The sequence below is a fragment of the Pseudophryne corroboree genome, chromosome 9 (assembly GCF_028390025.1).
Source record: "Pseudophryne corroboree isolate aPseCor3 chromosome 9, aPseCor3.hap2, whole genome shotgun sequence".
NCBI classification, from domain to species: domain Eukaryota; kingdom Metazoa; phylum Chordata; class Amphibia; order Anura; family Myobatrachidae; genus Pseudophryne; species Pseudophryne corroboree.
The window spans coordinates 235156004-235181898 of NC_086452.1; the positions used below are offsets into that span (position 1 = coordinate 235156004).

The 25895-nt window shown below is 43.4% G+C and overlaps 1 protein-coding gene across 1 annotated transcript in view; it reads right to left on the reverse strand.

Annotated features, from left to right (window-relative positions):
- The window catches only part of LOC134958791 (complement factor H-like), a 258602-nt gene that overhangs the window by 16209 nt on the left and 216498 nt on the right, over window positions 1-25895 (reverse strand). Inside the window, exon 8 of the mRNA XM_063941517.1 lies at window positions 4823-5005. Within this exon, the coding sequence (XP_063797587.1) occupies window positions 4823-5005 (183 nt within the window). The remainder of the gene's footprint in view (window positions 1-4822; window positions 5006-25895) is intronic.

The window sequence follows — 25895 nt, forward strand, 5'->3', positions numbered from 1 at the left end:
CTAAATGGGCCCGGTGTTTGTGTCGGCCACTAGGGTCGCTAATCTTACTCACACAGTCAGCTACCTCATTGCGCCTCTTTTTTTCTTTGCGTCATGTGCTGATTGGGGAGGGTTTTTTGGAAGGGACATCCTGCGTGACACTGCAGTGCCACTCCTAAATGGGCCCGGTGTTTGTGTCGGCCACTAGGGTCGCTAATCTTACTCACACAGTCAGCTACCTCATTGCGCCTCTTTTTTTCTTTGCGTCATGTGCTGATTGGGGAGGGTTTTTTGGAAGGGACATCCTGCGTGACACTGCAGTGCCACTCCTAAATGGGCCCGGTGTTTGTGTCGGCCACTAGGGTCGCTTATCTTACTCACACAGTCAGCTACCTCATTGCGCCTCTTTTTTTCTTTGCGTCATGTGCTGATTGGGGAGGGTTTTTTGGAAGGGACATCCTGCGTGACACTGCAGTGCCACTCCTAAATGGGCCTGGTGTTTGTGTCGGCCACTAGGGTCGCTAATCTTACTCACACAGTCAGCTACCTCATTGCGCCTCTTTTTTTCTTTGCGTCATGTGCTGATTGGGGAGGGTTTTTTGGAAGGGACATCCTGCGTGACACTGCAGTGCCACTCCTAAATGGGCCCGGTGTTTGTGTCGGCCACTAGGGTCGCTTATCTTACTCACACAGTCAGCTACCTCATTGCGCCTCTTTTTTTCTTTGCGTCATGTGCTGATTGGGGAGGGTTTTTTGGAAGGGACATCCTGCGTGACACTGCAGTGCCACTCCTAAATGGGCCAGGTGTTTGTGTCGGCCACTAGTGTCGCTTAGCTTAGTCATCCAGCGACCTTGGTGCAAATTTTAGGACTAAAAATAATATTGTGAGGTGTGAGGTATTCAGAATAGACTGAAAATGAGTGGAAATTATGGTTTTTGAGGTTAATAATAATATGGGATCAAAATGACCCCCAAATTCTATGATTTAAGCTGTTTTTTAGTGTTTTTTTAAAAAAACACCCGAATCCAAAACACACCCGAATCCGACAAAAAAAATTCGGTGAGGTTTTGCCAAAACGCGGTCGAACCCAAAAAACGGCCGCGGAACCGAACACAAAACCCGAAAAATTTCAGGCGCTCATCTCTAAAAAATGTGCCTGCACACAGTGACTGCACAATAAAATACAGGCACATTTAGAGCTTTGAGTAACTTGTGCTTGCAGACATTTACACCTGGAGGGTGGACTCCTGCCATACAAGCCAGCTTGAGTAATTTAGGCATGTACACATATTAGTGGAGCCTCCTCCCTGCAGATGAGGTCTAATAAGATTTGGCAATATCTGCATGTACACCTTGTGAGCAGGAGTTCCACCACCGGTAATGGTAGGAGGAATTAGTTCCACCTCCTCCATTACCCTGCACAGTAAGTCTAACAGAAAAGCCATCCGTTCACCTACGTCAATCAATAACGCAGGTCGGTGCTAGTGTTACTGATGAGCTGCAGCCACCTCCCCCTTCCTCAGGTCCTGGTAGATCCTTGGTCCTCCTTCATCTACAGCCCACCTATCCTGGTGCTCACACATGCTGTGTCTGTTGGACAGCATTCATCCCATCCTCAGGTCCCAGTGGCTTCCATTTGTGGCTCAGTGTATGTGATGTTATGCTGTCACTGCTGCTGAAGTGAAGAAAAGCAATGAAGAGGAAGGAGCAGGCTCTGTGTATCTTGAAGACATGATGAGAGGGGGCATGGAGGGACAAGAGAGGTAAGGAAGCTGCTGGAGGGATACAGGGCAAGGAGGTGCTGGAGTGACAGAGGCTGAGATGTATATAATGGGCACTACTGTGGGTATTATGGCCCTCATTTCGAATTGATCACACGGTAGCAGTTTTTTGCAGCTGTGCGACCAGATAGTCGCAAGTGTGCATTCGCGTGTGCAGAGGAGCTGTGCAAAAAGTTTTAGTGCAGTTTCTGAGTAGCTGTAAACTTACTCAGCCACAGTACTGACTTCAGCCTTTCAGGTCCCGGAACTGACGTCAGACACCCGCCCTGCAAATGCCTGGACATGCCTGCGTTTTCCACAACACTCCCAGAAAATGGTTTGTTGCCACCCAGAAACGCTTTCCTGCTGTCGATTACCTTGCAATCGCTGCTGCGATCACGTTCTTTGTAAGGTTCTGTGCTGCCCGGCGTTGCCCATCATGGGCAGTGACGCACCTGTGCATTGCGGTCATGGCGCATGCGCAGTTCAGACCCGATCGCACTACTGCGAACAACTGCAGCGTGCGATCGGGTTGGAATGACCCCATATGTGTATAAGCGCCACTACTGTGGTCATTATGTGAAATGGGCACTACTATTGGGAGCATTATGTGTAAGGGGCACTACTACAGTAGGCATTTTGTGTATAAGCACCATTTCTGTGGACAATGGCCCTCATTCCGAGTTGTTCGCTCGCAAGCTGCACACGCTAAGCCGCCGCCTACTGGGAGTGAATCTTAGCTTATTAAAATTGCGAACGAAAGGATAGCAGAATTGCGAATAGACACTTCTTAGCAGTTTCTGAGTAGCTCCACACTTACTCGGCAACTGCGATCAGTTCAGTCAGTTTCATTCCTGGTTTGACGTCACAAACACACCCAGCGTTCGGCCAGACACTCCTCCGTTTCTCCAGCCACTCCCACGTTTTTCCCAGAAACGGTAGCGTTTTTTCGCACACACCCATAAAACGGCCTGTTTCCGCCCAGAAACACCCACTTCCTGTCAATCACATTACGATCACCAGGACGAAGAAAAAACCTCATAATGCCGTTAGTAAAATACCTAACTGCATAGCAAATTTACTTGGCGCAGTCGCACTGCGGACATTGCGCATGCGCATTAGTGACTAATCGCTCCGTTGCGAAAAAAATAATAACGAGCGAACAACTCGGAATGACCACCATTATGTGTATAAGCACCATTTCTGTGGACATTATGTGTATAAGCAGCACTACTGTGGTAATTATCTGTAGGGGGCACTACAACTGTGAGCATTATGTGTAAGGGGCACTACTGCTGTGGTCATTTTCTATAAGGGGCACTACTGTGGACATTGTATATAAGGGGCACTACTGTGTGGCAGAACATACATAAAGGGTACCATTGTGTAGCACAATGTGATTAAAGGGCACTACTGAGTGACATAACCATAATAAGGGGCATTACTAAGTAGTGTATTATGAATCAGGGGCACTACATGTGTTGTAATGTGAATAAGATTGTGCTACTGTGTGGTGTAATTTGAATTGGGGGTACTATTGTGTGACCAAGCTGCTTCTTTGTGAGATCAATGTCCCTTTCTAAAGTATGGGAAGTAGGGCATTAATTTATAGTTTGCAGGGGTGTGCCGAAAACACTAGCACTGGCTCTGCTTAATGTGAGGGGGGTGGGGGGGAGGTGGCGTGGTAAAGGAGTTCCACCACATCTCCAGGACCACTTTAAATGATTAACTACAGTACAGTATAAAATACTATTACCAATACCAATGTTTTAAGCACTTGCCATCCCTTTCCTACAGTACACAGTGGCAGAGGTATTAAGCCTGGAGAAGTGATAAAGCAGTGATAAGTGGAAGGTGATAACGCACCAGCCAACGATTATAGCAGTGTTTTTCAACCACTGTGCGGTGGCACACTAGTGTGCCCTGAGCAGTCCCCATGTGTGCCGCCATAGAAGCAGAGCCAGACCCATCAGTGTTTTGCGGCTATGGATGCCCTGGAATAATCAATACTGGTGGGTTCAGTGGTTGCAGAGCCAGTTCTAATTTTGGGCCCGGGCAGTGTTGGGCTCTTCTGGCTTTCTCAGATGTGGCTCAGGCATTACCTATGGAGAAGCTGTGACATGACATCCTAGGACAAGCAACTGCACCATGCATCACCATTATATTTGAATGTGCCTTGGCAATATTTAAATCTTGTTCAGTGTGCCCCGAGTTGTAAAAGGTTGAAAATCTCTGCATTACAGGTTTGAAAAATGACAGGAGCTGATTGACTGGTGCGTCATCACCTTCCACTTACAGTATCACTGCTTTATCACTTCTCCAGGCTTAATACATCTGGCCAACAGTTCTAACAACACGATTTGTTGAGCGCAGTTATAGACTAGATTAGAAATACCCTGATTTATAGTCAGTTTTCAAGTGGTCGATTGGTAGTCATATTTTCCTAATTGCAGGTACAGTACAGTATTATACGTCAGGTATTCACAAGCAAATAAGATTGGTTTAAGTTATTTGTATAAACAAGAAATTACACACATTTTGCAAAGGACAAGTTTGTTTATAAATAAGCTATGTTATGTCTTGTTCTCCTGCGCAACAAAGGTATATTGGGTCAAGCAACCTTTGCAGCCGCAGTGGCGTATTTATCATGGGTGCAGTGTTTTTTCAATACTTACAGTACCCTCTGAAGTCCAGCGTCGGCAGCAGCACTGCAGGAATCCCCATTAAAATGGTGCGTGGCCATATTCCTGGCTTTTCGCACATGCACAGTAAGAAAATCTCTGGAAAAATGTCCGGCACACCATTTCCCCAGAGACATGCACATGCGCACTAGACTCTGGGACAGCGGTAGGGTCCCCTAGTGACCCTAGTGCCCAGAGTCTACAAAGCTGCTGGCAAGAGAGGAGGGGGCCCAGACGGATCCTGCACACGGACCTCCTCCTCTCTTGATACGCCCCTCTGCAGCTATAACAGTCTTTGACAGTATTAGACAATTGTAACTTTAATTTTTTCATGTAATAATAGAGTCACTGAATAAAAAAAGAAGAAAATCAGGTTCTAGAAATTATTATTAACTACTTACTGAAACATTTCGGTTCAGGATCCCATCCTGTTGCAGTACAATAAGTATATTCCTCTTGTTCTCTTCCTTGTGTCTTAAAACCATCATTACATTTATAATAAATATAGCTCCCAGGCTGTTTTGGAAAATAATAACTTCTAGAGAGCTTTCCATTCTTCACTTCAGGCTCCTCACATCTTCTACCTGCAGAAACAAAATGAACATATTTCGCTAAGTCATATAAAGGTTTTCAGTCTCCACAGGGACATAATGTTAAAGTTTAAATCCATATCCTACATACTTAATAGTACACAGAAAATAAAAAAAATTAAAAAAAAAATTGCAGAACTTTCGTTGATACAGATTTTAGCCAGTTTGAGGGCCAGGGGCTGGGTGACAACTTTCTGCCTGGGGGGAAGACGCAAACAAGTGACCCGCATGCAACAGAAAAATGGTCTTGACAAAAATTGTTGTACAGTAGGTGTAGTCTGCCTGGTGTGGGTTTGGTTTAAATAGCTACTGAAATACATGAAAACATTTCACGGCAAAGAACTATAACAAATACATCACCTGCCAGCCCCATCTGCCTAAACTGGGACTATTCTTGTTCCACAGACACAATACAGGGACCACTGTAGTGACTGATAAACAATGCAGGTACCAGTCTAATACAATGCAGGGACCATTCCACTTCATTTATAAAAAAAAATAATCTTACTGACTTGACCCAATTCTGCCCTCCTCTCCATACACATAAAATATCAGCCCACAGCACCGACATCCATCATAGAAAACTCAACCCTAGATCTGATACTCTCCTGCTTCAGTAAAAATCATACCACAGATATGGACTCCCCTACTAAAAACTCCCCTTACCCTCAGAGCCATATTAAGGTCTACATGGGCCCGGAGCGGAAATTTATGAAGGGCCTATTGTATCTAGTGTGGCCAGCATGTCAGGGGTGTGACTACTGATATGGGGGTAGGTGACCTGTGTGTTGGAGGTGTGGTCTGTGCCATGGGGGTGTGGCTAGCACAATAGAGGGCATTACTACCTTTAGCTATCTCAAACTCCTTACCCCCTTAGCTGATATGAAAACATACACATCCTGTTATTATATTGACCATTGCATATAAATATACAAAAACCTCAAACTACTGTATGGTTTATTTATAAAATGCAATTATTTGTAATTATAAAGTGCTTTGACACAAACATACCTGAATATTGCTAGTTTTCCAATATTTAGCTTTGAACAAAGTACAAGGTGCAAAACATAATAAATAAATATAATAAATAAATATAATAAATAATGCTAAATAAATATTATTGTACTTTATGCAAATGGAGCTACAGTGCAGTGTGCATTCGAATATGCAAGGGCTGTGATGCCCACTGTCAGTGTCTATAGACTCTGTAATACCGCCTGGTACTTCTTTAGATGCCATTGGTCACACCATCAAAACTTGCACCAGCCCTTTCAGACTTTAGCCTCCAATGTGTAACTATGAAGCGTCTGCAGTGTCGGATTGGGGCATGAAGGGCCTACCGGGGGAATGCAGTGGTACTTAGGTGCCCATGCATAGGGGTGTGGCCAGCCACCACATTGGTTTACATAACCATTAGAGACTGCATGGGCTGGGGCCCTTTATATACTGTATATACTGTACAGTTAATATTGCTAGTGCATGCATAATAATGTAGCAGATTAATAACAGCAATGCATGATAGAAAATACACCATAGTCCTGTGCATTATAATGGAACATATGCATACCTCCCAACTGTCCCGATTTTCGCGGGACAGTCCCGTTTTTTTGGGGACTGTCCCACTGTCCCACCCGCGGGCCGCAGTGTCCTGCGGTGGGGGGGCAGTCGGGAGGCTCTGTCTCTCGCTGCCCTGCTTAGCAGAGCAGCGGTGAATAGACACTGTGCGCATAAGCACAGCGTCTTTTCACTGGAGTCAGAGGGAAAGGGGACATGCCAGCGGCTCACAGAGCGCTGGGCATGCCCCCTCAGCGACGAAAATGAGGGCGTGGCTCGTGACCGCGGGCCCTCCCATGAAGCCACGCCCTTTTCTTAGGCCACACCCTTTTCGGGAGTGCACGCGGTTTCCGCGGGTGTATCCCTCCTTGGCAGAATGCTATGTTGGGAGGTATGCATAATGTATAATTAAAGTGCACAGCCTGAAACCTCTTCCCTAGAGGAGGAGGTGGGGGGGCCAGGCAGTAGGGCCCACCGGAGGATTCCCCTGTACCCCTGTGGGCCAGTCCAACCCTGAGAGTCTGTGTATGCCAACACTTTAATAGCTACCTCCCAGTCACTGCACAGGAATGCGGTGACGACCAGCACATTTTCAAGACATTTCTGATATTGTGCGTCTCAATCGCTACTGCATCCCTGTGCATACACACATGCATGGTATGAGTTATTAGGGAGTTGCGTACACAGCACACATGCATGGTATGAGTTATTAGGGAGTTTCGCACACGGTCAGTAGCATAGAAATCACTCATCTTGAACATGGACATCTGCTTTGCATGAGATTCAGAATCAGGCCCATAGTGCAGTATATCTAAGTGTATTACACACAAATATCAGCCAATTTTGAACGTACTTGTGGTATGAAATAGGTCATTAAATAATGCATTACCACTAAAATAATTCCGTACTTAAAATCTGATTTCATAGCATAAATCAATGCATTAATCTTAAAAATGTACAAATTGGGAGAGAAAAAAAGGTGGGATGTGTCAGATAATGAGATAATGGGGGAAGGAGAGAGTGATGGGGAAGAGATAGAGCTATTTCACACTAGCTGGTTTTCACAGGCCGGCAAAAAGCTGGATGTCTTTTTGCCGTGCAGTGTTTTCAGTTACATATGAAAACACATTGCTCCTTTCACATGGCATCAATATGGCATGGTCACCATGTTGCAGCTGGAAATACTGTATCCACTGAATAGAATGGCTGCTGGTCCCTGAAGGCAGTGCAGAGTGTATGAATGGGCTCTTTCACACACACACTGGGTTTTTTGTGAAACAGGCCATAGAATAGAAAGAGGGAGATGGAATAAGAGCTGAGGACAACTGCTAGTAAAATTATTTATACAATATAATCTGAGCAACATTTAAAACATTTTTTTAAATAAATTACTTATAAAATATGGTAATACAATATATAAAATAGCTCTCATAAATGCACACTGGGGAATTCAAATAACATTTTGTGGATGTATCCAGGGCCAGATTAACAATGGGGCTGATGGAGCTGCAGCTCCAGGCCCACCAGCAAAATAGCCCCACAGCAACTGCATACTGCTGTGCTGCTGTCAACAGGAAAAACAATACCTGCTACTACATCCTGCCATTGACGCTGTGGTCTGGTGGGCACAGCTGCAGAGCCACCCCGACAGCACCTCTATTTACAGTCGGCTACAGGGAACTAGGAGGATCCAGTGGCACAAGGACCCAGCAGCACTTCTCTGCTGCTGCCAGCACCGCTGCAGTGTAGAGATGAAGAGATGAGTGGGAGTGGACCAATGCCGGCTCTACTATTACACTGCGTACAAGGTTGATTCTTCCCCTCACCAGAACACCAGACTGTTCTTCCCCATCTTCCATTGCGCTTAACCCATATCTACCTCCAGTATTTCTCCCATCTAGCCCCTGTTCTTCTTTCCATCCCCCATGTGCCTCCCATTTTCCCCTGTTCTTCCACCTGTCTCCCCTCCTTCTTCCTCCCATCTTCCTCTGTTCTTCCACCTGTCTCCCCTCCCTTCTTCCTCCCATCTTCCTCTGTTCTTCCACCTGTCTCCCTCCCTTCTTCCTGCCATCTTCCCGTCTTCCTCCTATCTCCTACTCAGAGGCGTCACAGGGTGTGGTGACACCCGTTGCGCACCCCTGATCTCCTGGAGCACTCACACCAAAAAAGGGGGTGAACTCTTATATACAGGGGGTGTGGCCTCACGGAGATCACGTAATCGGCACTCTGGGGGCGTGCCCAGCATCTGCGGAGATGCTGGGCTGTCCCTGTAGACAGTCTCCGTGCGCTGTTGGCTCCTCTTCTATGACAGGAGCCGGGTGCTGTAGGAGACTTTCACACTGCAGCGTCTGGCTCCTGTCCTGTGGAGGAGCTGACATTTGGTGTGACCCCCATGCAGGAGTCACACCCGAGTGCGGGCCGCACCCCCTGCACCCGCCTTGTGATGCCACTGCTCCTACTGTTCTTCCAAAGAAAGGGAAATACCAGATTATTTTTAAGCACTTGTTATGGTCTGTTCTGTATAGCAGCTACCACATATGTGGATAGTTAGTCCCACAAACAAAAAATATACACAATAGGCAAGCTTGACAGTGCAGGTAAATTAAACAATTGAATAACACATGGATAAAAACAAAATATAATCCAAATGTTTAAATAACATATCCTGTAGCAGGGTTTAAAACATCAACCACCTATATGATAAACTACAATAAGTAATCCTGCACAACTATCAATGCAGAGTAAACGTGTCCGTTCCTATGATGACCACTTTTGTTTAAATCTCGGACAAGTTCCTAGATATGTACTGTCCCTTTATATTATAGTTACTAATCCAACGCTAGAGGGATGATCACCAAAAGCAAAAACTGGACCAAGGGGGTGATTCAGAGCTGATCGTAGATGTGCTAAATTTAGCACATCTACGATCAGTTTCTCTGACATGTGGGGGACGCCCATCACAGGGTTAGTCCGCCCCGCATGTTAGGCCCTACCACCCCTTCCCCCCCCCAGCATGGGTGCAAAAGCATTGCACGGCAGCGATACCTTCGCACCCGCCAAGTAGCTCCCTGCCTGTGCAGTCTAGCCCCTGCAACGGTCCGGATACACCTGCATTTTCCGGACTGCGCCCCATCCTACCCCGCAACCGCCTCTACCTGTCAATCAGCTTCACCGCATTGCATGAGGACTCCACCATTACTTTACAACTGACTTGCTTTCGTATAATATCCCTCTAGCGTTAGATTGGTAACTATAAAATAAAGGGACAGTGTGTATCTAGGAGCTTGTCCAAAATTTACACAAAAGGGGTCATCATAGGAACGGAAACGTTTACTCTGTATGGATAGTTAAGCAGGATTACTTATTGCAGTATACAGGTGTTTGTATATGCACACAATGTATGTTTTTTAAACATTTAGATTACATTTTATTTTTATCGATCCATGTATTATTGAATGGTTTAAATTACCAGTGCTGCCAAACGTGTCTATTGTATACCTACTGTTCCTCCCCCTGTATCCCTCCTGTCTTCCTCCCATCTAGTCCCTATTCTGCTCCCTGTCTCTCTTCCTTCTTCCTTTATTGCTGCCCTCTTAATAAAATAAATAATTATTGTAATACATTTAAGCGCTGAGATTTTTCTGCTTCAAATACACATACGTACAGTACTGTACATATATATATATATATATATATATACATCCACCAGAACCGGCACTCGTATTATCCCAAAGCAGAACTTGCCAGGTGCCCTCCGTGACGGCCGTATTGCAGCGGCCCACAATATTCTCTCACCACTCGGCGGCACTCCGGACGAATAAAAAGAGACTACAGGGTCATCTTGGATTAAATCAACGTTTCAGTGCTCGGCGGCACTTTTATCAAGATTATCAGACAGCATGCTGTCTGATAATCTTGATAAAAGTGCCGCCGAGCACTGAAACGTTGATTTAATCCAAGATGACCCTGTAGTCTCTTTTTATTCGTCCGGAGTGCCGCCGAGTGGTGAGAGAATATATATATATATATATATATATATGGGTTCACTACGATCTGCAGGCGGTCCGGCTCCCGGCAACCAGCATACCGGCGCCGGGAGCCTGACCGCCGGCTTACCGACAGTGTGGCGAGCGCAAATAAGCCCCTTGCGGGCTCGCTGCACTCGCCACGCTACGGGCACGGTGGCGCGATACGCGCGCCACGCTATTTTATTCTCCCTCCAGGGGGTCGTGGACCCCCACGAAGGAGAATAAGTGTTGGTATGCCGTCTGTCGGGATCCCGGCGCCGGTATACTGTGCGCCGGGATCCCAAGAGCCGGCATACTGAAGACCACCCTATATATATATATATATATATATATGTATATATATATATATAAAAACAAATGAAAACAGGCGCCTCCTAGTGTGATATTATCAGATCTTAGGTACCCTTCACCAATATCCACACACTAGTGAATTGAAGGAGTACCGTATTGGGTGGAATTCTGACCACCTGATGATAAGTTATATAGCACTCTGTCACGAATCAGGTACCCCACTTGGTGTCAGTGTCGTCTAGGCAGGTGATATCTTGGTGGTGTTAGCATAAATCTCGCCTCATTCATAAAAGATAAAAGGCAGGAGAACCAATAGTGTAATATGTATAAAACACATTTATTAAACAATATCCATAGGTATATAGTTGCCCCTACCATATGAAATAGTAAAAACAGCTTATTTGTAAAGTGCAGTCTCAGTCCACAGGATAAACCTCACTCAACGCGTTTCGTCCGGTGCATGTAGCTGGTCTTCCTCAGGAGTGTAATGAACAAGGTCCATTTGGCATATATTTATATCACTGTTAATTGATCCAGATTGTGGGCTAAACAGAACATTCTTATTTATGGAAATTACATCACTTCCGGCCGGAAGTAGAATAATACATGTACTGGAATGGTGAATTGATTAAAAAAGAATGAATTACACAATGTTTAATGAGACATAGGTTCCCCACGGTGCTATCACATATGCCGCACTCCTCTACTGCCAAATACGTGAGCGATAGATCCGCTCCATCCCACCGCGACTGCCGGAAGTCCCGTCCGGGCCGAGCATCACTACCACCCACACTACTCCTGGCCTCAGAGCATCCACGGCGCATGCGCCGGTTCGGCCGGTCACAATGGCCTCAGATCAGAGGACACGGAGGGACCATCATATTCAAGAAACTGTACGGAGAGCATCACCGTTAAAAAGAAGGTTTGAAGAGGAAGAAGGGGGGGCACTAAATGACTACAAAAAAAGAAGGAACATAAGACAATAAACAAATTGGAAATGGGGGAGAAAGGAATCTTTAATTTATCCAATTATACTCTCACACCTATGGAAAATACACTACTAACTAAAGGACTATCCTTTGCCCTGGTGTCCCAAATGGATGATTTTGAGATCTTCACAGACCTCATTAAGTATAATAGGAAATTGACTCTGAAAAGACACTTTTAAAAGAAAGAAAATAATCAGAAAAAAACATAAAATAACATCAAAGTCAGGCCTTAAGCCTCCATCCAAATATTATCCTCTGGAATCAAAGAGCAATCAGATTGAATTATTCTATGAACTGGTGAAAAAGGATTTTGAGTCCCTGAAACCAGCTAGGAGAAACAACTTATCCAACTTTGAGAAAAAGGCCCTTAAAGATCTGAAGAACAATAAAGAAATAACCATACGCCAGGCAGACAAAGGAGGAGGCCTGGTGGTCATGAACCGTATTGATTATGAAAAAGAAGCAAATCGACTATTAGAAGACACCACCTCGTATCAGAGAATACCAGAAGATCCCACTGAGAATTTTGTAGAAGATCTAAGAATAATTTTGATAAGAGCTTTACATGAGGAAATCGTAACAAAAGATGAATATCAGTTTTTAATAAGGAATCATCCCATCATACCCATTTTTTATTTTCTGCCAAAAATACATAAATGATTGGTGGACCCTCCGGGAAGACCAATCGTGGAAGAAATAGATTCACTAACAGCCAATATCTCAGAGTATGTGGAAGTCTTTTTGAAAAAATATGTACCGGAGCTGGAATCTTATATAAAGGACACCAATTCATTGCTACAAGCTCTGAAAGATTTTAAGTGAAAACCTGGATACATCTGGGTAACGATTGATGTTCAATCGTTATATACATGCATAACTCATGAAGAGGGTATATGTTCGTGTAGAGAATTCATGGATAATGATGGGACACTTGATGCAAAATATAAGTAATTGATATGCACTTTTATCCATTTTATACTAAAGCATAATTATTTTAAGTTTCTGGAGAAATTTTATTTACAAGCCTGCGGGACCGCTATGGGTACAGTGTTCGCGCACAGCTTCACGAAATTACACATGGGAAGCTGGGAGTAGAAATATGTCTATAACAATAACCCATATTGGAAGAACATCATGCTATAAAAAAGGTATATTAATTATATACTTTTGGTTTGGGATGGAACAGTGTAGTCTTTTAATGATTTTATGGCACTTATTGGAAGAAATGATTATAACTTAAATTTTACCTACAAACTAAATACTACTGAAATAGACTACTTGGATTTGGTTTTAATAAATGAAGGCACTGAAGTGGTTATGAAGAATTTCATACAGAAAGTGGATAGTAATTCATATGTACACTTTAAGAGTGACCACGCAATGAAGTGGAAAACCAATATTCCCTATACACAATAAAAAGGAACTGCAATAAAATGGAAGATTGCAAAGAACATTTAATCTGTAAATCCTCCATTAGACAGGAAAGAAAAAACCTGTGGGAGGCAAAAGGACTATTTAAATGTCAACACTGCAATATTTGCCAGTATGTTCATCCCATACCGAAAACTTAATGAATTCAGATGGCTCAAAAACAAATAGGTCAAAAGACCGGACTACATGTAATACAGCTTGGGTAATCTACATGATTGAATGTCCCTGCAAACTAAGGTACGTAGGGAAGACGAAACGCCAGTTAAAACTACGCATATAAGAAGCATTAAAAATAAACAAGAATTTCATTCTGTTCCAAAATATTTTAAACTCTTTCTCGGTTCAGAAACCAAGGGTCTCACGGTCAGAACTCTTGAAAGTGTCCAGCTGGGACCAAGAGGAGGTGACAGAGAGAAGAAACTGTCCCAGAGAGAGATGTTCTGGATACATGAACTTAAAACCCTAGTGCCCACAGGACAAAATGATAACTATGAAATAGCTCCATTTTTATCATTCATTTTTGTGCATATTTATGTATTAGATGTGCCTGATTCTTAACTTGTAACTGTTTTTGCACTTTTTATACTTTTACATACTCTTCTATTTTATACATTCTCTGACACATTACCTCTATTGAATTATGAATTGTAATAACAAAGTTGATATCTGTGCAATATATGTATTTTGCAATATTATCTATATCTATTTCCATATTATCTAATAATATGTCATTGGACTAGGGTATTTCCATAAAAAACTTTCCAACTTTATATTCACTGTGATTACTATTCAGTTGGCAGGAGTATTTCAACTCGTTTTTTCTTAATATACTAATTTGGTCTCCAAAAACATGGCGCATTCTCTGTGCAGACACACAATCTGTGCCATACTACTTCTGGGAGTGTCCGGGCGCAGCAAGGGAAGGCGGCACTGTGACCGGCCAAACCGACACATGCGCCGTGGACGCTCTGAGGCCGGGAGTAGTGTGGGCGGTAGGGACGCTCGGCCCAGACGGGACTTCCGGCAGTCGCGGCGGGACGGAGCGGATCTATCGCTCACGTATTTGGCAGTAGAGTAGTGCGGCATATGTGATAGCACCGTGGGGGAACCTATGTCATATTAAACATTGTGTAATTCATTCTTTTTTAATCAATTCCCCATTCCAGTAAATGTATTATCCTACTTCCGCCCAGAAGTGATGTCATTTCTGGAAATACGAATGTTCTGTTTAGCCCACAATTAGGATCAATTAACAGGGATATAAATATATGCCAAATGGACCTTGTCCATTACACTCCTGAGGAAGTCCAGCTACGTGCACCGGACGAAACGCGTTGAGTGAGGTTTATCCTGTGGACTGAGACTGCACTTTACAGATAAGCTGTTTTTATTATTTCATATGGTATGGGCAACTATATACCTATGGATATTGTTTAATAAATGTGTTTTATACGTATTACACTATTGGTTCTCCTGCCTTTTATCTCTTATGTATGAGGCAAGATTTATGCTAACACCACCAAGACAATACTGACACCAAGTGGGGTACCAGATTCGTGACAGAGTGTTATATAACATCATCAGGTGGTCAGAATGCCACCCAATACGGTACTCCTTCAATTCACTAGGGTGTGGATATTGGTGAAGGGTACCTAAGATCTGATAATATCACACTAGGAGGTACCTGTTTTCATTTGTTTTTTTCAGAATTTTGGAGGTATTGTCAGAACAACATACCTATTGGAAAAAGGGCTGCCACCCCTAAAAAGGAAAGAAGGAAGTACAAGGGGGGAGTGTGTTGAAAGAAAATTGACATTTCCGTTATGCAAAAAGGGAATTTCCCTATATAAAGAAAGGAGTAGCGCCTACTGTCACCCTTCCCTGATACATATATATATATATATATATATATATATATATATACACACACACATATTCACACACAAATATATAGATTAGATTTTTGTAAACACTTGCACACTCCAATAATCCTGTTTAGGTGGTGCTCCCTAAAGTCTGTTCCATTATAGTCCAGATAAAAATAGGCAATATAGAAAAGGGCACTCAATTATCATAGAAATAACACATACTTTTATTTTCACCAAGGTAGGGCACTCAAAAAATGAATAGCAGGAAACGATGGCTCAGCATAAAAAATTACAAAACATCATATTCATCCATTGTGGCACCAATAGTGACTAAAGGATCAATCTCATATAAATGTTTTAAAGAAGGTTAGATGGTAACTTATCAGTCTGTCAACCTCGGTCAGTAAATGACCATTCAAGACCACTGCATCATGTCACTGCCACCCTGCATAATGTAGAGCCATCTGAGAGTAGATTACCCAGTGCACACGTTATATACTTACATACAAATAACAACTACTTACAGGTAAGCTGACAAGCCATCCCACTCCCCTAGCATGTGTTCCAACACTCTGTGCATGTACCGTTTTCACTGCAGTCTTTCCCATGTAATTCAGTCAACAGGGACTCACATGTGTTCCACATAGCCGCTGACTTCCGGGTATGCGTTCCATGCACCGCCGCGTGACTTCCGGTGACGGGCAATGAGCACAGCTCATTGCAATAAGCTGCGAAAGCCATCACCATGGATACCGGCTGCTGTGAGCGACAGGCTAGCACCCGCACATCACTGCCCAATTATCCACATAGCGCAATGGCACCAACGTAATACACCCACTGTAATATGCTCATATATCAAAAAGATTATTATTATTATTATTATTATTATATGTGGACCAATCAAGGAGTTTAAAAAAAAACAAACAGTACAGCACAACGTGGGACCTGCACCACTGAGGTTGTACAGGCAGCAATAGCCAGCTATACTAATACCAACAATATATCTCTATTGTACATTTGGTTCATATTCATAATATACACTAAATGTGCGCAAAACCACAATTCTGTCTACTCCCAGATGAAGCCCCAAATCATAAATTCATAAAAGAGTACCCACTGCAAAACTGACAATTAGAAATGAGTGGGTTCGGTTCCCTGAGAACCGAACCCTACCGGACTTCACTACCCGAGCCCGGATCTGAGTCAGGCTCGGGTTTTCCCGCCTGACTCGGAAACTGGAATGAGGCAAAACGTCATCATCCCGCTGCTGGATTCTCGCTGTGTTTGGATTCCATTCCATATAAGGAGTCGCGCGTCACTGCCATTTTCACTCCGGCATTGGAGAATGTAGCTAGAGGCCGTGTCTCCGTCCTCAGTTTCCTGCATCAGTTCAGTGGTAGTGTCTTGTGCTGCATCAGTCCAGTCACATTGGTGGTGTCCTCTGCTGCCATATGTCCAGTGCTGCTTTATAAGTCCAGTCCAGTGGTGCTGTGTTGTGCATCAGTTCAGTGGTGGTGTATTGTGCTGCATCAGTCCAGTCACAGTGGTGGTGTCCTGTGCTGCCATATGTCCAGTGCTGCTGTATAAGTTGAGTTCATTGCAGTGGTGCTGTGTTGTCCTGCACTAGTCCAGTGGTGGTGTCCCTGTGCTGCTGTATATGTCCAGTGGTACTGCTGTATATGTCCTGTGATACTGCCGTATATGTCCATTGATACTGCTGTATATGTCCAGCTGTACTGCTGTATAAATCCAGTGATCCTGCCATATTATTCCAGAGATCCTGACGTATAATTCCAGTGGTACTGGCATATAAATTTAGTCCAGTGATAATGCCGTATATGTCCAGTGGTACTGCCGTATAATTCCAGTAATCCTTCCGTATAATTCCAGTGGTACTGGCGTATAAGACTAGTGATCCTACCGTATAATTCCAGTGGTACTGGTGTATAAGTCCAGTGATCCTGCCGTATAATTCCATTGGTACTGGTGTATAATTCCAGTGATCCTGCCGTATAATTCCAGTAGTACTGGCGTATAAATCCACTGATCCTGCCGTATAATGCCAGTGGTACTGCCGTATAAGTCCAGTGATCCTGCCGTATAATTCCAGTGACACTGCCATATAAGTCCAGTGGTACTGCCGTATAATTTCAGTGATACTGCCATATAATTCCAGTCCAGTGGTACTGCCGCATAAGTTAAGTGATGCTGCCATATAAATCCATTCCAGTGGTACTGAGGTATAAGCCCAGTGGAACTGCTGCATAATTCCAGTGATAATGCCGTATAATTCCAGTGGTACTGCTGTATAATTCCAGTGATACTGCCGTATAAATCCAGTGGTATTGCCGTATAAATACAGTCCAGTGGTACTGCCTTGTAAATTCAGTGATACTGCCGTATATGTCCAGTGGTACTGCCGTATAAATCCAGTCCAATGATAATGTCGAAGTCGAAAATATTACACACACACACCACGTGCAAACACCACACAGAGTGGCCTCTGTGCATGTGCATTTTCACTGTGCGTACGCATACACGCACGCTACGTACACTGGTTTGCGAGCCTTGCGTATTGTCGCGTGGAATGAGTAAATATGGTAGCATACGCATTCGCACAGAAAAGCTACAAAGACATATTCAATATTCAATTCATATAGTGCACAATTTACACAGTCTCCACACACATTGCCAGCAAGTTACATTTACTCAAAGGGTAGAACAATAGAGTTATTCAGCTTTATAGGATGTGAGGGGACAGAGCAAGGTTAAGACATAGTGTTTGGTATCCAGATGTGCAGTAATTTGAGATCTACATTCCGGTTGTTATGTGCAGTGTATCACATGTTTTTGTGCATAGATATGCGCAGAATTGTAATATTCACAAATACTTTACTCTTGATATTCGGCGGGAACCCGGTGACGGAGACCTGCAAGCACACCTGGACAAAGCATCGCCTACTCATTCAAACCAACCTATGACCACGCATGTACTGTAAATGACCTGCCCCTTGTCGAAGTCAATAATATTACATACACATCACATACAAACTCCAAACAGATGGGTCTCTCTCTGTGCGTTTGCATACACGCAGCGTGCACAGCGATATATGGTAGCATACGCATTCACACAGACAAGCCACAAAGATATATTCAACACATATTTCATACCACACATAAATTAAACATATCAAGCACCAGACATTATAATGTATTTATATAAAAGAGTTATAACATCATATTTATATATATATATATATATATATATATATATAAATTATTGGAACGGAACAAGATAAACATGTCGTGCTTGGTGTCAAAATGATCAAGGGAATGAGTGTGTTAATTTGATAGCTGTGGTTAAATTGTAGCACATTGCAATCATTGGTTATGATTAAATGTATGAATATGAAGCCACATTCTAAAGTGAACAAAAGATCTTCCTAAAGACAGCATGTGTGCAGAAAGAAAACAGTGGCTAACCCCTGTAATTACATCTTCAAGGCTGGACATTGCTTGCATATGAACTGACCAATAACACATCATGAAGGAGAGATCACCCTCCCCTGGACCAATAACAGAAGACTCAGTCCCAGACATGTACTTCCCACAATACACAGTATATAGGTATTTCCTCTCACCCAAGAAGTGTTCTGTTTGCTGTTCTGTTTAGTTGCTGTTGAGGCAGATTCAAAGATGGAGAGGTCTGTGCATTGAGGGACAGGGTAAAGTATGCTGGCTGTGATTGATCCTAATGTAACTACAACTGCTTCCTGTGTAATTGTAACTCTGTAACCATATATATACTGTACATATGTTATATTGTATGCATACCCTTTTAATATCAACTATACATCTCTGAGCGTTAGACCTCAATCTACAATGTGTGCGAGAGCTTGTTTTCTCTTAAGGGATGTAGTGTTTGCGACATACAGCGCACTTTTATCGTATATGGTAATAAGATGCGCCTTGTGTCCGCAGCATATATTAACGCTGGCATTTTAAATATTTATTAGAAATAATCAGACTTCTCAGTTGGGGGCTGCATCCGTGATATCACGTACTTAATGATGCACTGTACAGACGCTGTTGTGGTCTACCAGCTAAAGATGGATGCATCTAGATGCTGCTGAACCGCATGCCAGATTTTTATTTTTTGTGTTATCACTAACGCGCTGATATGAAGTTCAAGGGACAGTAATTTCTTTGTTGTGTGAGTGTGACAAAAACGCACAATATTTGAAATGCTATAGCGTATTTTTATTGTTGCTAAACAAAGTTCAAATAAGTCATATTGTGTTTGATTGGATTGTTTATCTGTTAAGTAAATTTAGAGAGCATTTAAATGTTGGTGCATAGGTATGATATAGCAGTATTAGCATGCTGAGGCCTATTCGCATACTGCTAACATAGGCCTGAAGTAACAGACTTCCAGTGCTTGTATAGCTTGTGATTTATTTGTGACAAAGGAGCTAGTGTTTGTATTTCTGGCCACATGGTGTGACCACCATTTTGTCCATGTACATTGCTGGGAATAAGGGGGAGGAGCAGTGGCCATTTTAGGTAAGGTCACTATCCACTTAGCTAACAACTGACTTTCAGTGTGATTAAAGCAATCTGTTTCCCTTGTCACAAATAAACAATATATATGCACAAATCCAACACCATTTAAAAGCTACCAATGAATTTAATTAATATATACACTGCTCAAAAAAATAAAGGGAACACTTAAACAACACAATGTAGCTCCAAGTCAATCACACTTCTGTGAAATCAAGCTGTCCACTTAGGAAGCAACACTGATTGACAATCAATTTCACATGCTGTTGTGCAAATAGAATAGACAACAGGTGGAAATTAAAGGCAATTAGCAAGACACCCCCAATAAAGGAGTTGTTCTGCAGGTGGTGACCACAGACCACTTCTCAGCTCCTATGCTTTCTAGCTGATATTATGGTCACTTTTGAAAGCTGGCAGTGCTTTCACTCTAGTAGTAGCATGAGACGGAGTCTACAACCCACACAAGTGGCTCAGGTAGTGCAGCTCATCCAGAATGGCACATCAATGCGAGCTGTGGCAAGAAGGTTTGCTGTGTCTGTCAGCGTAATGTCCAGAGCATGGAGGCGTTAACAGGAGACAGACCAGTACATCAGGTGATGTGGAGGTGGCCGTAGGAGGGCAACAACCCAGCAGCAGGACCGCTACCTCAGCTTTTGAGCAAGGAGGAACAGGAGGAGCACTGCTAGAGCCCTGCAAAATGACCTCCAGCAAGCCACAAATGTGCATGTGTCTACTCAAATGATCAGAAACAGACTCCATGAGGGTGGTATGAGGGCCCGACATCCACAGGTGGGGGTTGTGCTTACAGCCCAACACCGTGCAGGACGTTTGGCATTTGCCAGAGAACACCAAGATTGGCAAATTCGCCACTGGCACCCTGTGCTCTTCACAGATGAAAACATGTTCTCACTGAGCACATGTGACAGACGTGACAGAGTCTGGAGATGCCAAGGAGAACATTCTGCTGCCTGCAACATCCTCCAGCATGACTGGTTTGGCAGTGGGTCAGTAGTGGTGTGGGGTGGCATTTCTTTGGGGGGCCTCACAGACCTCCATATGCTCGCCAGAGGTAGCCTGACTGCCATTAGGTACCGAGATGAGATCCTCAGACCCCTTGTGAGACCATATGCTGGTGCGGTTGGCCCTGAGTTCCTCCTAATGCAAGACAATGATAGACCTCATGTGGCTGGAGTGTGTCAGCAGTTCCTGCAAGACAAAGGCATTGATGCTATGGACTGGCCTGCCCGTTCCTCAGAACTGAATCCAATTGAGCACATCTGGGACACCATGTCTCGCTCCATCCACCAACGCCACGTTGCACCACAGACTGTCCAGGAGTTGGCGGATGCTTTAGTCCAGGTCTGGGAGGAGATCCCTCAGGAGACCATCCGCCACCTCATCAGGAGCATGCCCAGGCATTGTAGGTAGGTCATACAGGCACGTGGAGGCCACACACACTACTGAGCCTCATTTTGACTTGTTTTAAGGACATTACATCAAAGTTGGATCAGCCTGTAGTGTGTTTTTCCACTTAAATTTTGAGTGTGACTCCAAATCCAGACCTCCATGAGTTAATAAATTTGATTTCCATTGATAATTTTAGTGTAATTTTGTTGTCAGCACATTCAACTATGTAAAGAACTAAGTATTTAATAAGAATATTTCACTCACTCAGATCTAGGATGTGTTATTTTAGTGTTCCCTTTATTTTTTTGAGCAGTGTATATTATTATATCAAATGAGTATATTTATATCAGTGTATGTTCTGCAAGATAGCTATCCAATCTGAATCATAGCATTTATATTATATTCAATAGTCATTATAGATCTGCATAGAATCGGATACGTTTATTTGTTATACATTTTGTGTATTTGTTTAAGTGGGTAAATTTTAGAACACATATAACTCTCAGTTCCGACCTAAAAGTTTAGGCAGCACTCAACGGAAGATTACCCGTGTGGGCAACTTCCAGTGTGTGTAAGGAACAAAGGTGTATTGTGTAGTGAGCAGTAGAAATAAAAATTTGCTGCATTGCTTACATTGATCATGATAAGTGTGGAATATTTAGGTGCGAACGCACGGTGTACACGTGGTACGGTAGAAAAAGTACATGCAGTGCGCGTACGGGAACGTGCACGTGGCGCGATTATGCGCATGGTTGCGTGCTTACGCAAGGTTGCGTACAGTAGTGAGCGCAGGTTTTTAACCACACAATAGAAGTTTCATTTAAGGCAGGATAAAATACATAGTTATACATTAACGAGTAATTATCTGATTTTAAAAGCAGATTACTATAATATTTTGTTTAAAGTGTACTACCTCTGGGACAAGCTACCAATCAAAGGGAGTGATATTTTTCTGCACAGAAAACCTTGTGTATTAGTGTGAGTTAATAGTAGGTGTGGATGTATTGAACCCCGGAAACCGGGATCCCGTGGGAGACGTTGAGCTAGCAGAGGCTTGGCAGCATGAAGACTAGCAACCTTGCATATTGACTAGTATTGAGGCACTTAGTGTGTGTGTTTTTACAGGAAAAACGTGTGGAGGAGCGTGATAGATTGTGATAGATTCATTTAAGGTTTTGGTGTTCTGCTCCGGCTGTGGAGTGTAGCTTATGAATTCGACTCCTGTGATCGTAGGGCGTATAGATAACAAGTATCTATAAGCTGTGCGATTGGACCGCACATCCGTGTGTGTGATACGCGGTGCAACGTGATACCATTTGCGTTCTTTGTTTGCAATTGCATCATCATACGCGCTGTGTAAAGAAGAAGGAATTTTTCGCTGACTCTCTCTCAGGAAATCTTCCTTGTGGACATTCACTGGATAGGGTGATCAATAATTTGTTTCTCACCCAAGAAAATTCCAGTGGATAGAAACCAAAAAGCGCAGGCCTGTATCCTCCACTGGTAGTGCATTGATTTATTGCTGTTAATACGTCATATTTACAGTGCTGAGGGGTCTGGTAGGTGCCTTATTGGGTACGTGGGGGTCACTGTTGGAGTGAGTTGTGGTACATTCCAGCGGAGAAGGAGTTAGTGAGAGAACTCGGAGGACTTTCACCGTTTGCTCGTATTGTCCATTTGAGGATCGTGTCAAAAAGTCCACGATGAGAGCCAAGTGCACAAGCAAAAACGTTCGGCAGCCAGGGTTCAGGCTGGAGAGCAGAGGTCAAGAGGGCCTGCTTGGTTTATAAAGTGTGGGAAGTATGATCCACACAGTGAGGCTTTTTGTGACAAATGGGTACGAATGACTGTTGATGATGGGGCATCATTTCCTGGGGTTGATGGTTTTGATCCTGAGGTATTGCTGGTAGTATATTTAACCAAAGTCATATAAGACAAGAACAGAAATATAAAAACTGTTTGAACTCGCCGCAACAATAAATAAGTAAAAAGAGAAAGCAAGTACACCACCATATGTGGATGTGGAAGCAGTTACAGATAGCATACAAACTACAGAAAATAATAAAATTATGAAAAATATGAATGTAACCTATATATGTACTAATGAATGTCAAAGTTTTATTTAGGAGGAGAAGGTGACCTGACTGGTTTCAGCCATTTCTTATGCACTCAGAGGAGTAGTAACCAACCGGTAAAAGAGGAGCTGTAGCCTGCAGGGGAAGTGGCTGAGACCAGTGGAACTGGTAAGTATGGAGCCATTGAAGTACATATATAGTAAAACCCAAAAATAAAACAAAAATCAAGACAGTAACATCATAAATGGAGAATATCCTGTCCGCACATTAGTATTTCCCAGTAGGAATGTGGACAGAGATAGGGTAACCCCCGGAGATTTCTTTTTAATTACCACATAAGAAGTATTAATTTCTAGTAATGCCCTAGTCTAGATAAGCTCGGAAATGTTTTTTGGACCATCTACAGACCCTTAATACGTGAAGAGAAGGATTGAATAAATACTTCGCATGACCTAGAAGGTTGTTGTTTTTTTTTTGCAGTACTAGAAAATTCTCCATCAGGACAAGACCACTGGTAAACACAAATTCGGCAAATGGGAGGAACGAGAGAAGTGCAACATTACCCTTTGACAAAACCTGCTGAAGTTAATATTGGGCCTCTATGATGCTAAACCCTTTTCTTTTCTTTTCTTCTTAGCAGCAGTGGCCCCTTACTAACTTAATCGACAGAGATTTTGTTATGTAAATTGAAATGTGAAATACATATATTGTACTCCCGCTCAGGAAGTACAAGGTATGTTAGATACTCCTCAAGACTAATGTTGCATTCCACTGTTCTAGATTCATGTCCATCACAGGTAGAGGAAATTATCTCACAGATACCGGATTCCCTATGAACTTAGGATGGATAGGACACTGGATTGATGGCTGAGGTAATTCCAGTAGTGACACAGCAAGCACAAGCTTTTAGGGGGGCAGGCCAAGTAGTTAATCAATTGCACGTAGTGCCCAATCCAGTTGCCATTTTAATAAAATCCTCTCCACCTCTACAAACTTTACTGTCACCAACCTCTATTCTGTTTTCTTCACAGTTTCCTCTTCATCATTTGCGTTCACACAGGGGAGTACAATACATGGACCCGATTCTCCCAAGGTTTTCAGTGACAGCCTGAGTATTCTCTCCCAAGCCCTACATGACTGTTTACAGTCCTTTCAGCCTGAGAATGGGTTGGTGCTAATACAATATGTTGATGACTTGTTGTGCGTGGATTCATTTGAGTCATCCCTGGCAGATACAAAGCAGTTTCTGTTTCATCTCTTCCAAACAAGACACCAGGTCTCAAATGATAAACTACAGTTGTGTAGCACAAGGGTCAAATACCTGGGACGTAGTACTGGTACATGATTTGACAGTTCATACGCCACATGCCGTATTGGTCCTTCAAAGTTCTGCCCGAACCCGGGCAGTGTGCCTTGTCATGCACAAAGGGTGGAGGAAGGATGAGAATACTGGTGAAGGGAAATTTTGTATAGACACTGATATGCATGATGGTATGGAATATCTGAATCAAACCTTTACTACGAGACCAGACATAAGTGACAGCCCGTTGGTGAACGCAGACCTGATATTTTTTTTCTTTTTCCTTCTAGAGATGTTTTTTCTTTTTTTTTTGAGTGATGCTCATGGTACTCTACATTGCAAACACACTGCAATTAAATTGAGATGCAAATTTGTGTTCGCTACTGGAAAAAGAGGTCTGGAAGGCGAAGGGGTATGGTCAGGAGTCCTCAGGACTCTGGAGAGATGGACAAGGTAAGCCAGTGGCCCCCACGACGTATCTCCCAAGCCTAGCTGAGGCGGAACATGGTCTGACTCACCTAGGGTAAGGAAGGTATGTGCAAATTGGTAAGAGCTTACTGGCGTGCACCAGGGTTCTCTTCTCAGGCAAGCAGGAAAGCAATGATCTGTCGTACTTGCTTGAGGAAGAATATTGGTAAGGTAGCACCAACAGAGCCATCCCATACTCCTCTTGCAGACGGAATTTTTCAGGTAACACAAATCGACTTCGTACCGTTAACACCCTGTAGAAATTTGAATTATGTATTGGTGTGCACTGATGTTTTCTCAAACTGGGTAGAGGCATTTCCTGCCGCCACGGATGCTGCTGTGATTACCGCAAAGAACATTGTGCAGAAATTTGTGTGTAGATATGGTATCTTTAGGAGTAGGAGCAAAGTGATAGCTTAAAACTGGACTATTGTGGTCATAGATACTGCCACCAGTGTTACGTAGCATCAAAACAACTCCCAGATCTACACTTAACGAATCACACTCTTTGAAATTATTTAAAAAAATTTTTGGAAGACAACCTCATGTCATGATTGATCCGCACCATGATCAGAAATACACCAATGAGGTGACAGTACAGTGTCAGGCTCCGGAGCCTTACCTCCGGTGGGTGCTCCCGTGGGTTACCATCCTGCTGCTTGGCGCGGCTGCAGCGGCAGGTCCTTCTGGATGTATATGCAGCTAACAAGGGCTGGGGGCCGAGGGTCTGGAGAGCCGGGCGCTGCGGCGGGGATCGCTGCGGTAAGGTCCTCTAGTGGTGACACATTATAGTGTGTCAGAGACAGAAGCTGGCTAAAGCTGTGTGCTAACAGCTAAGCATGTCTCATGTGCTGGGGGCAGCCATGTTGCAGACCAGAGAATTACCAATGAAGTTCCCAATCTGTGTCCTGCC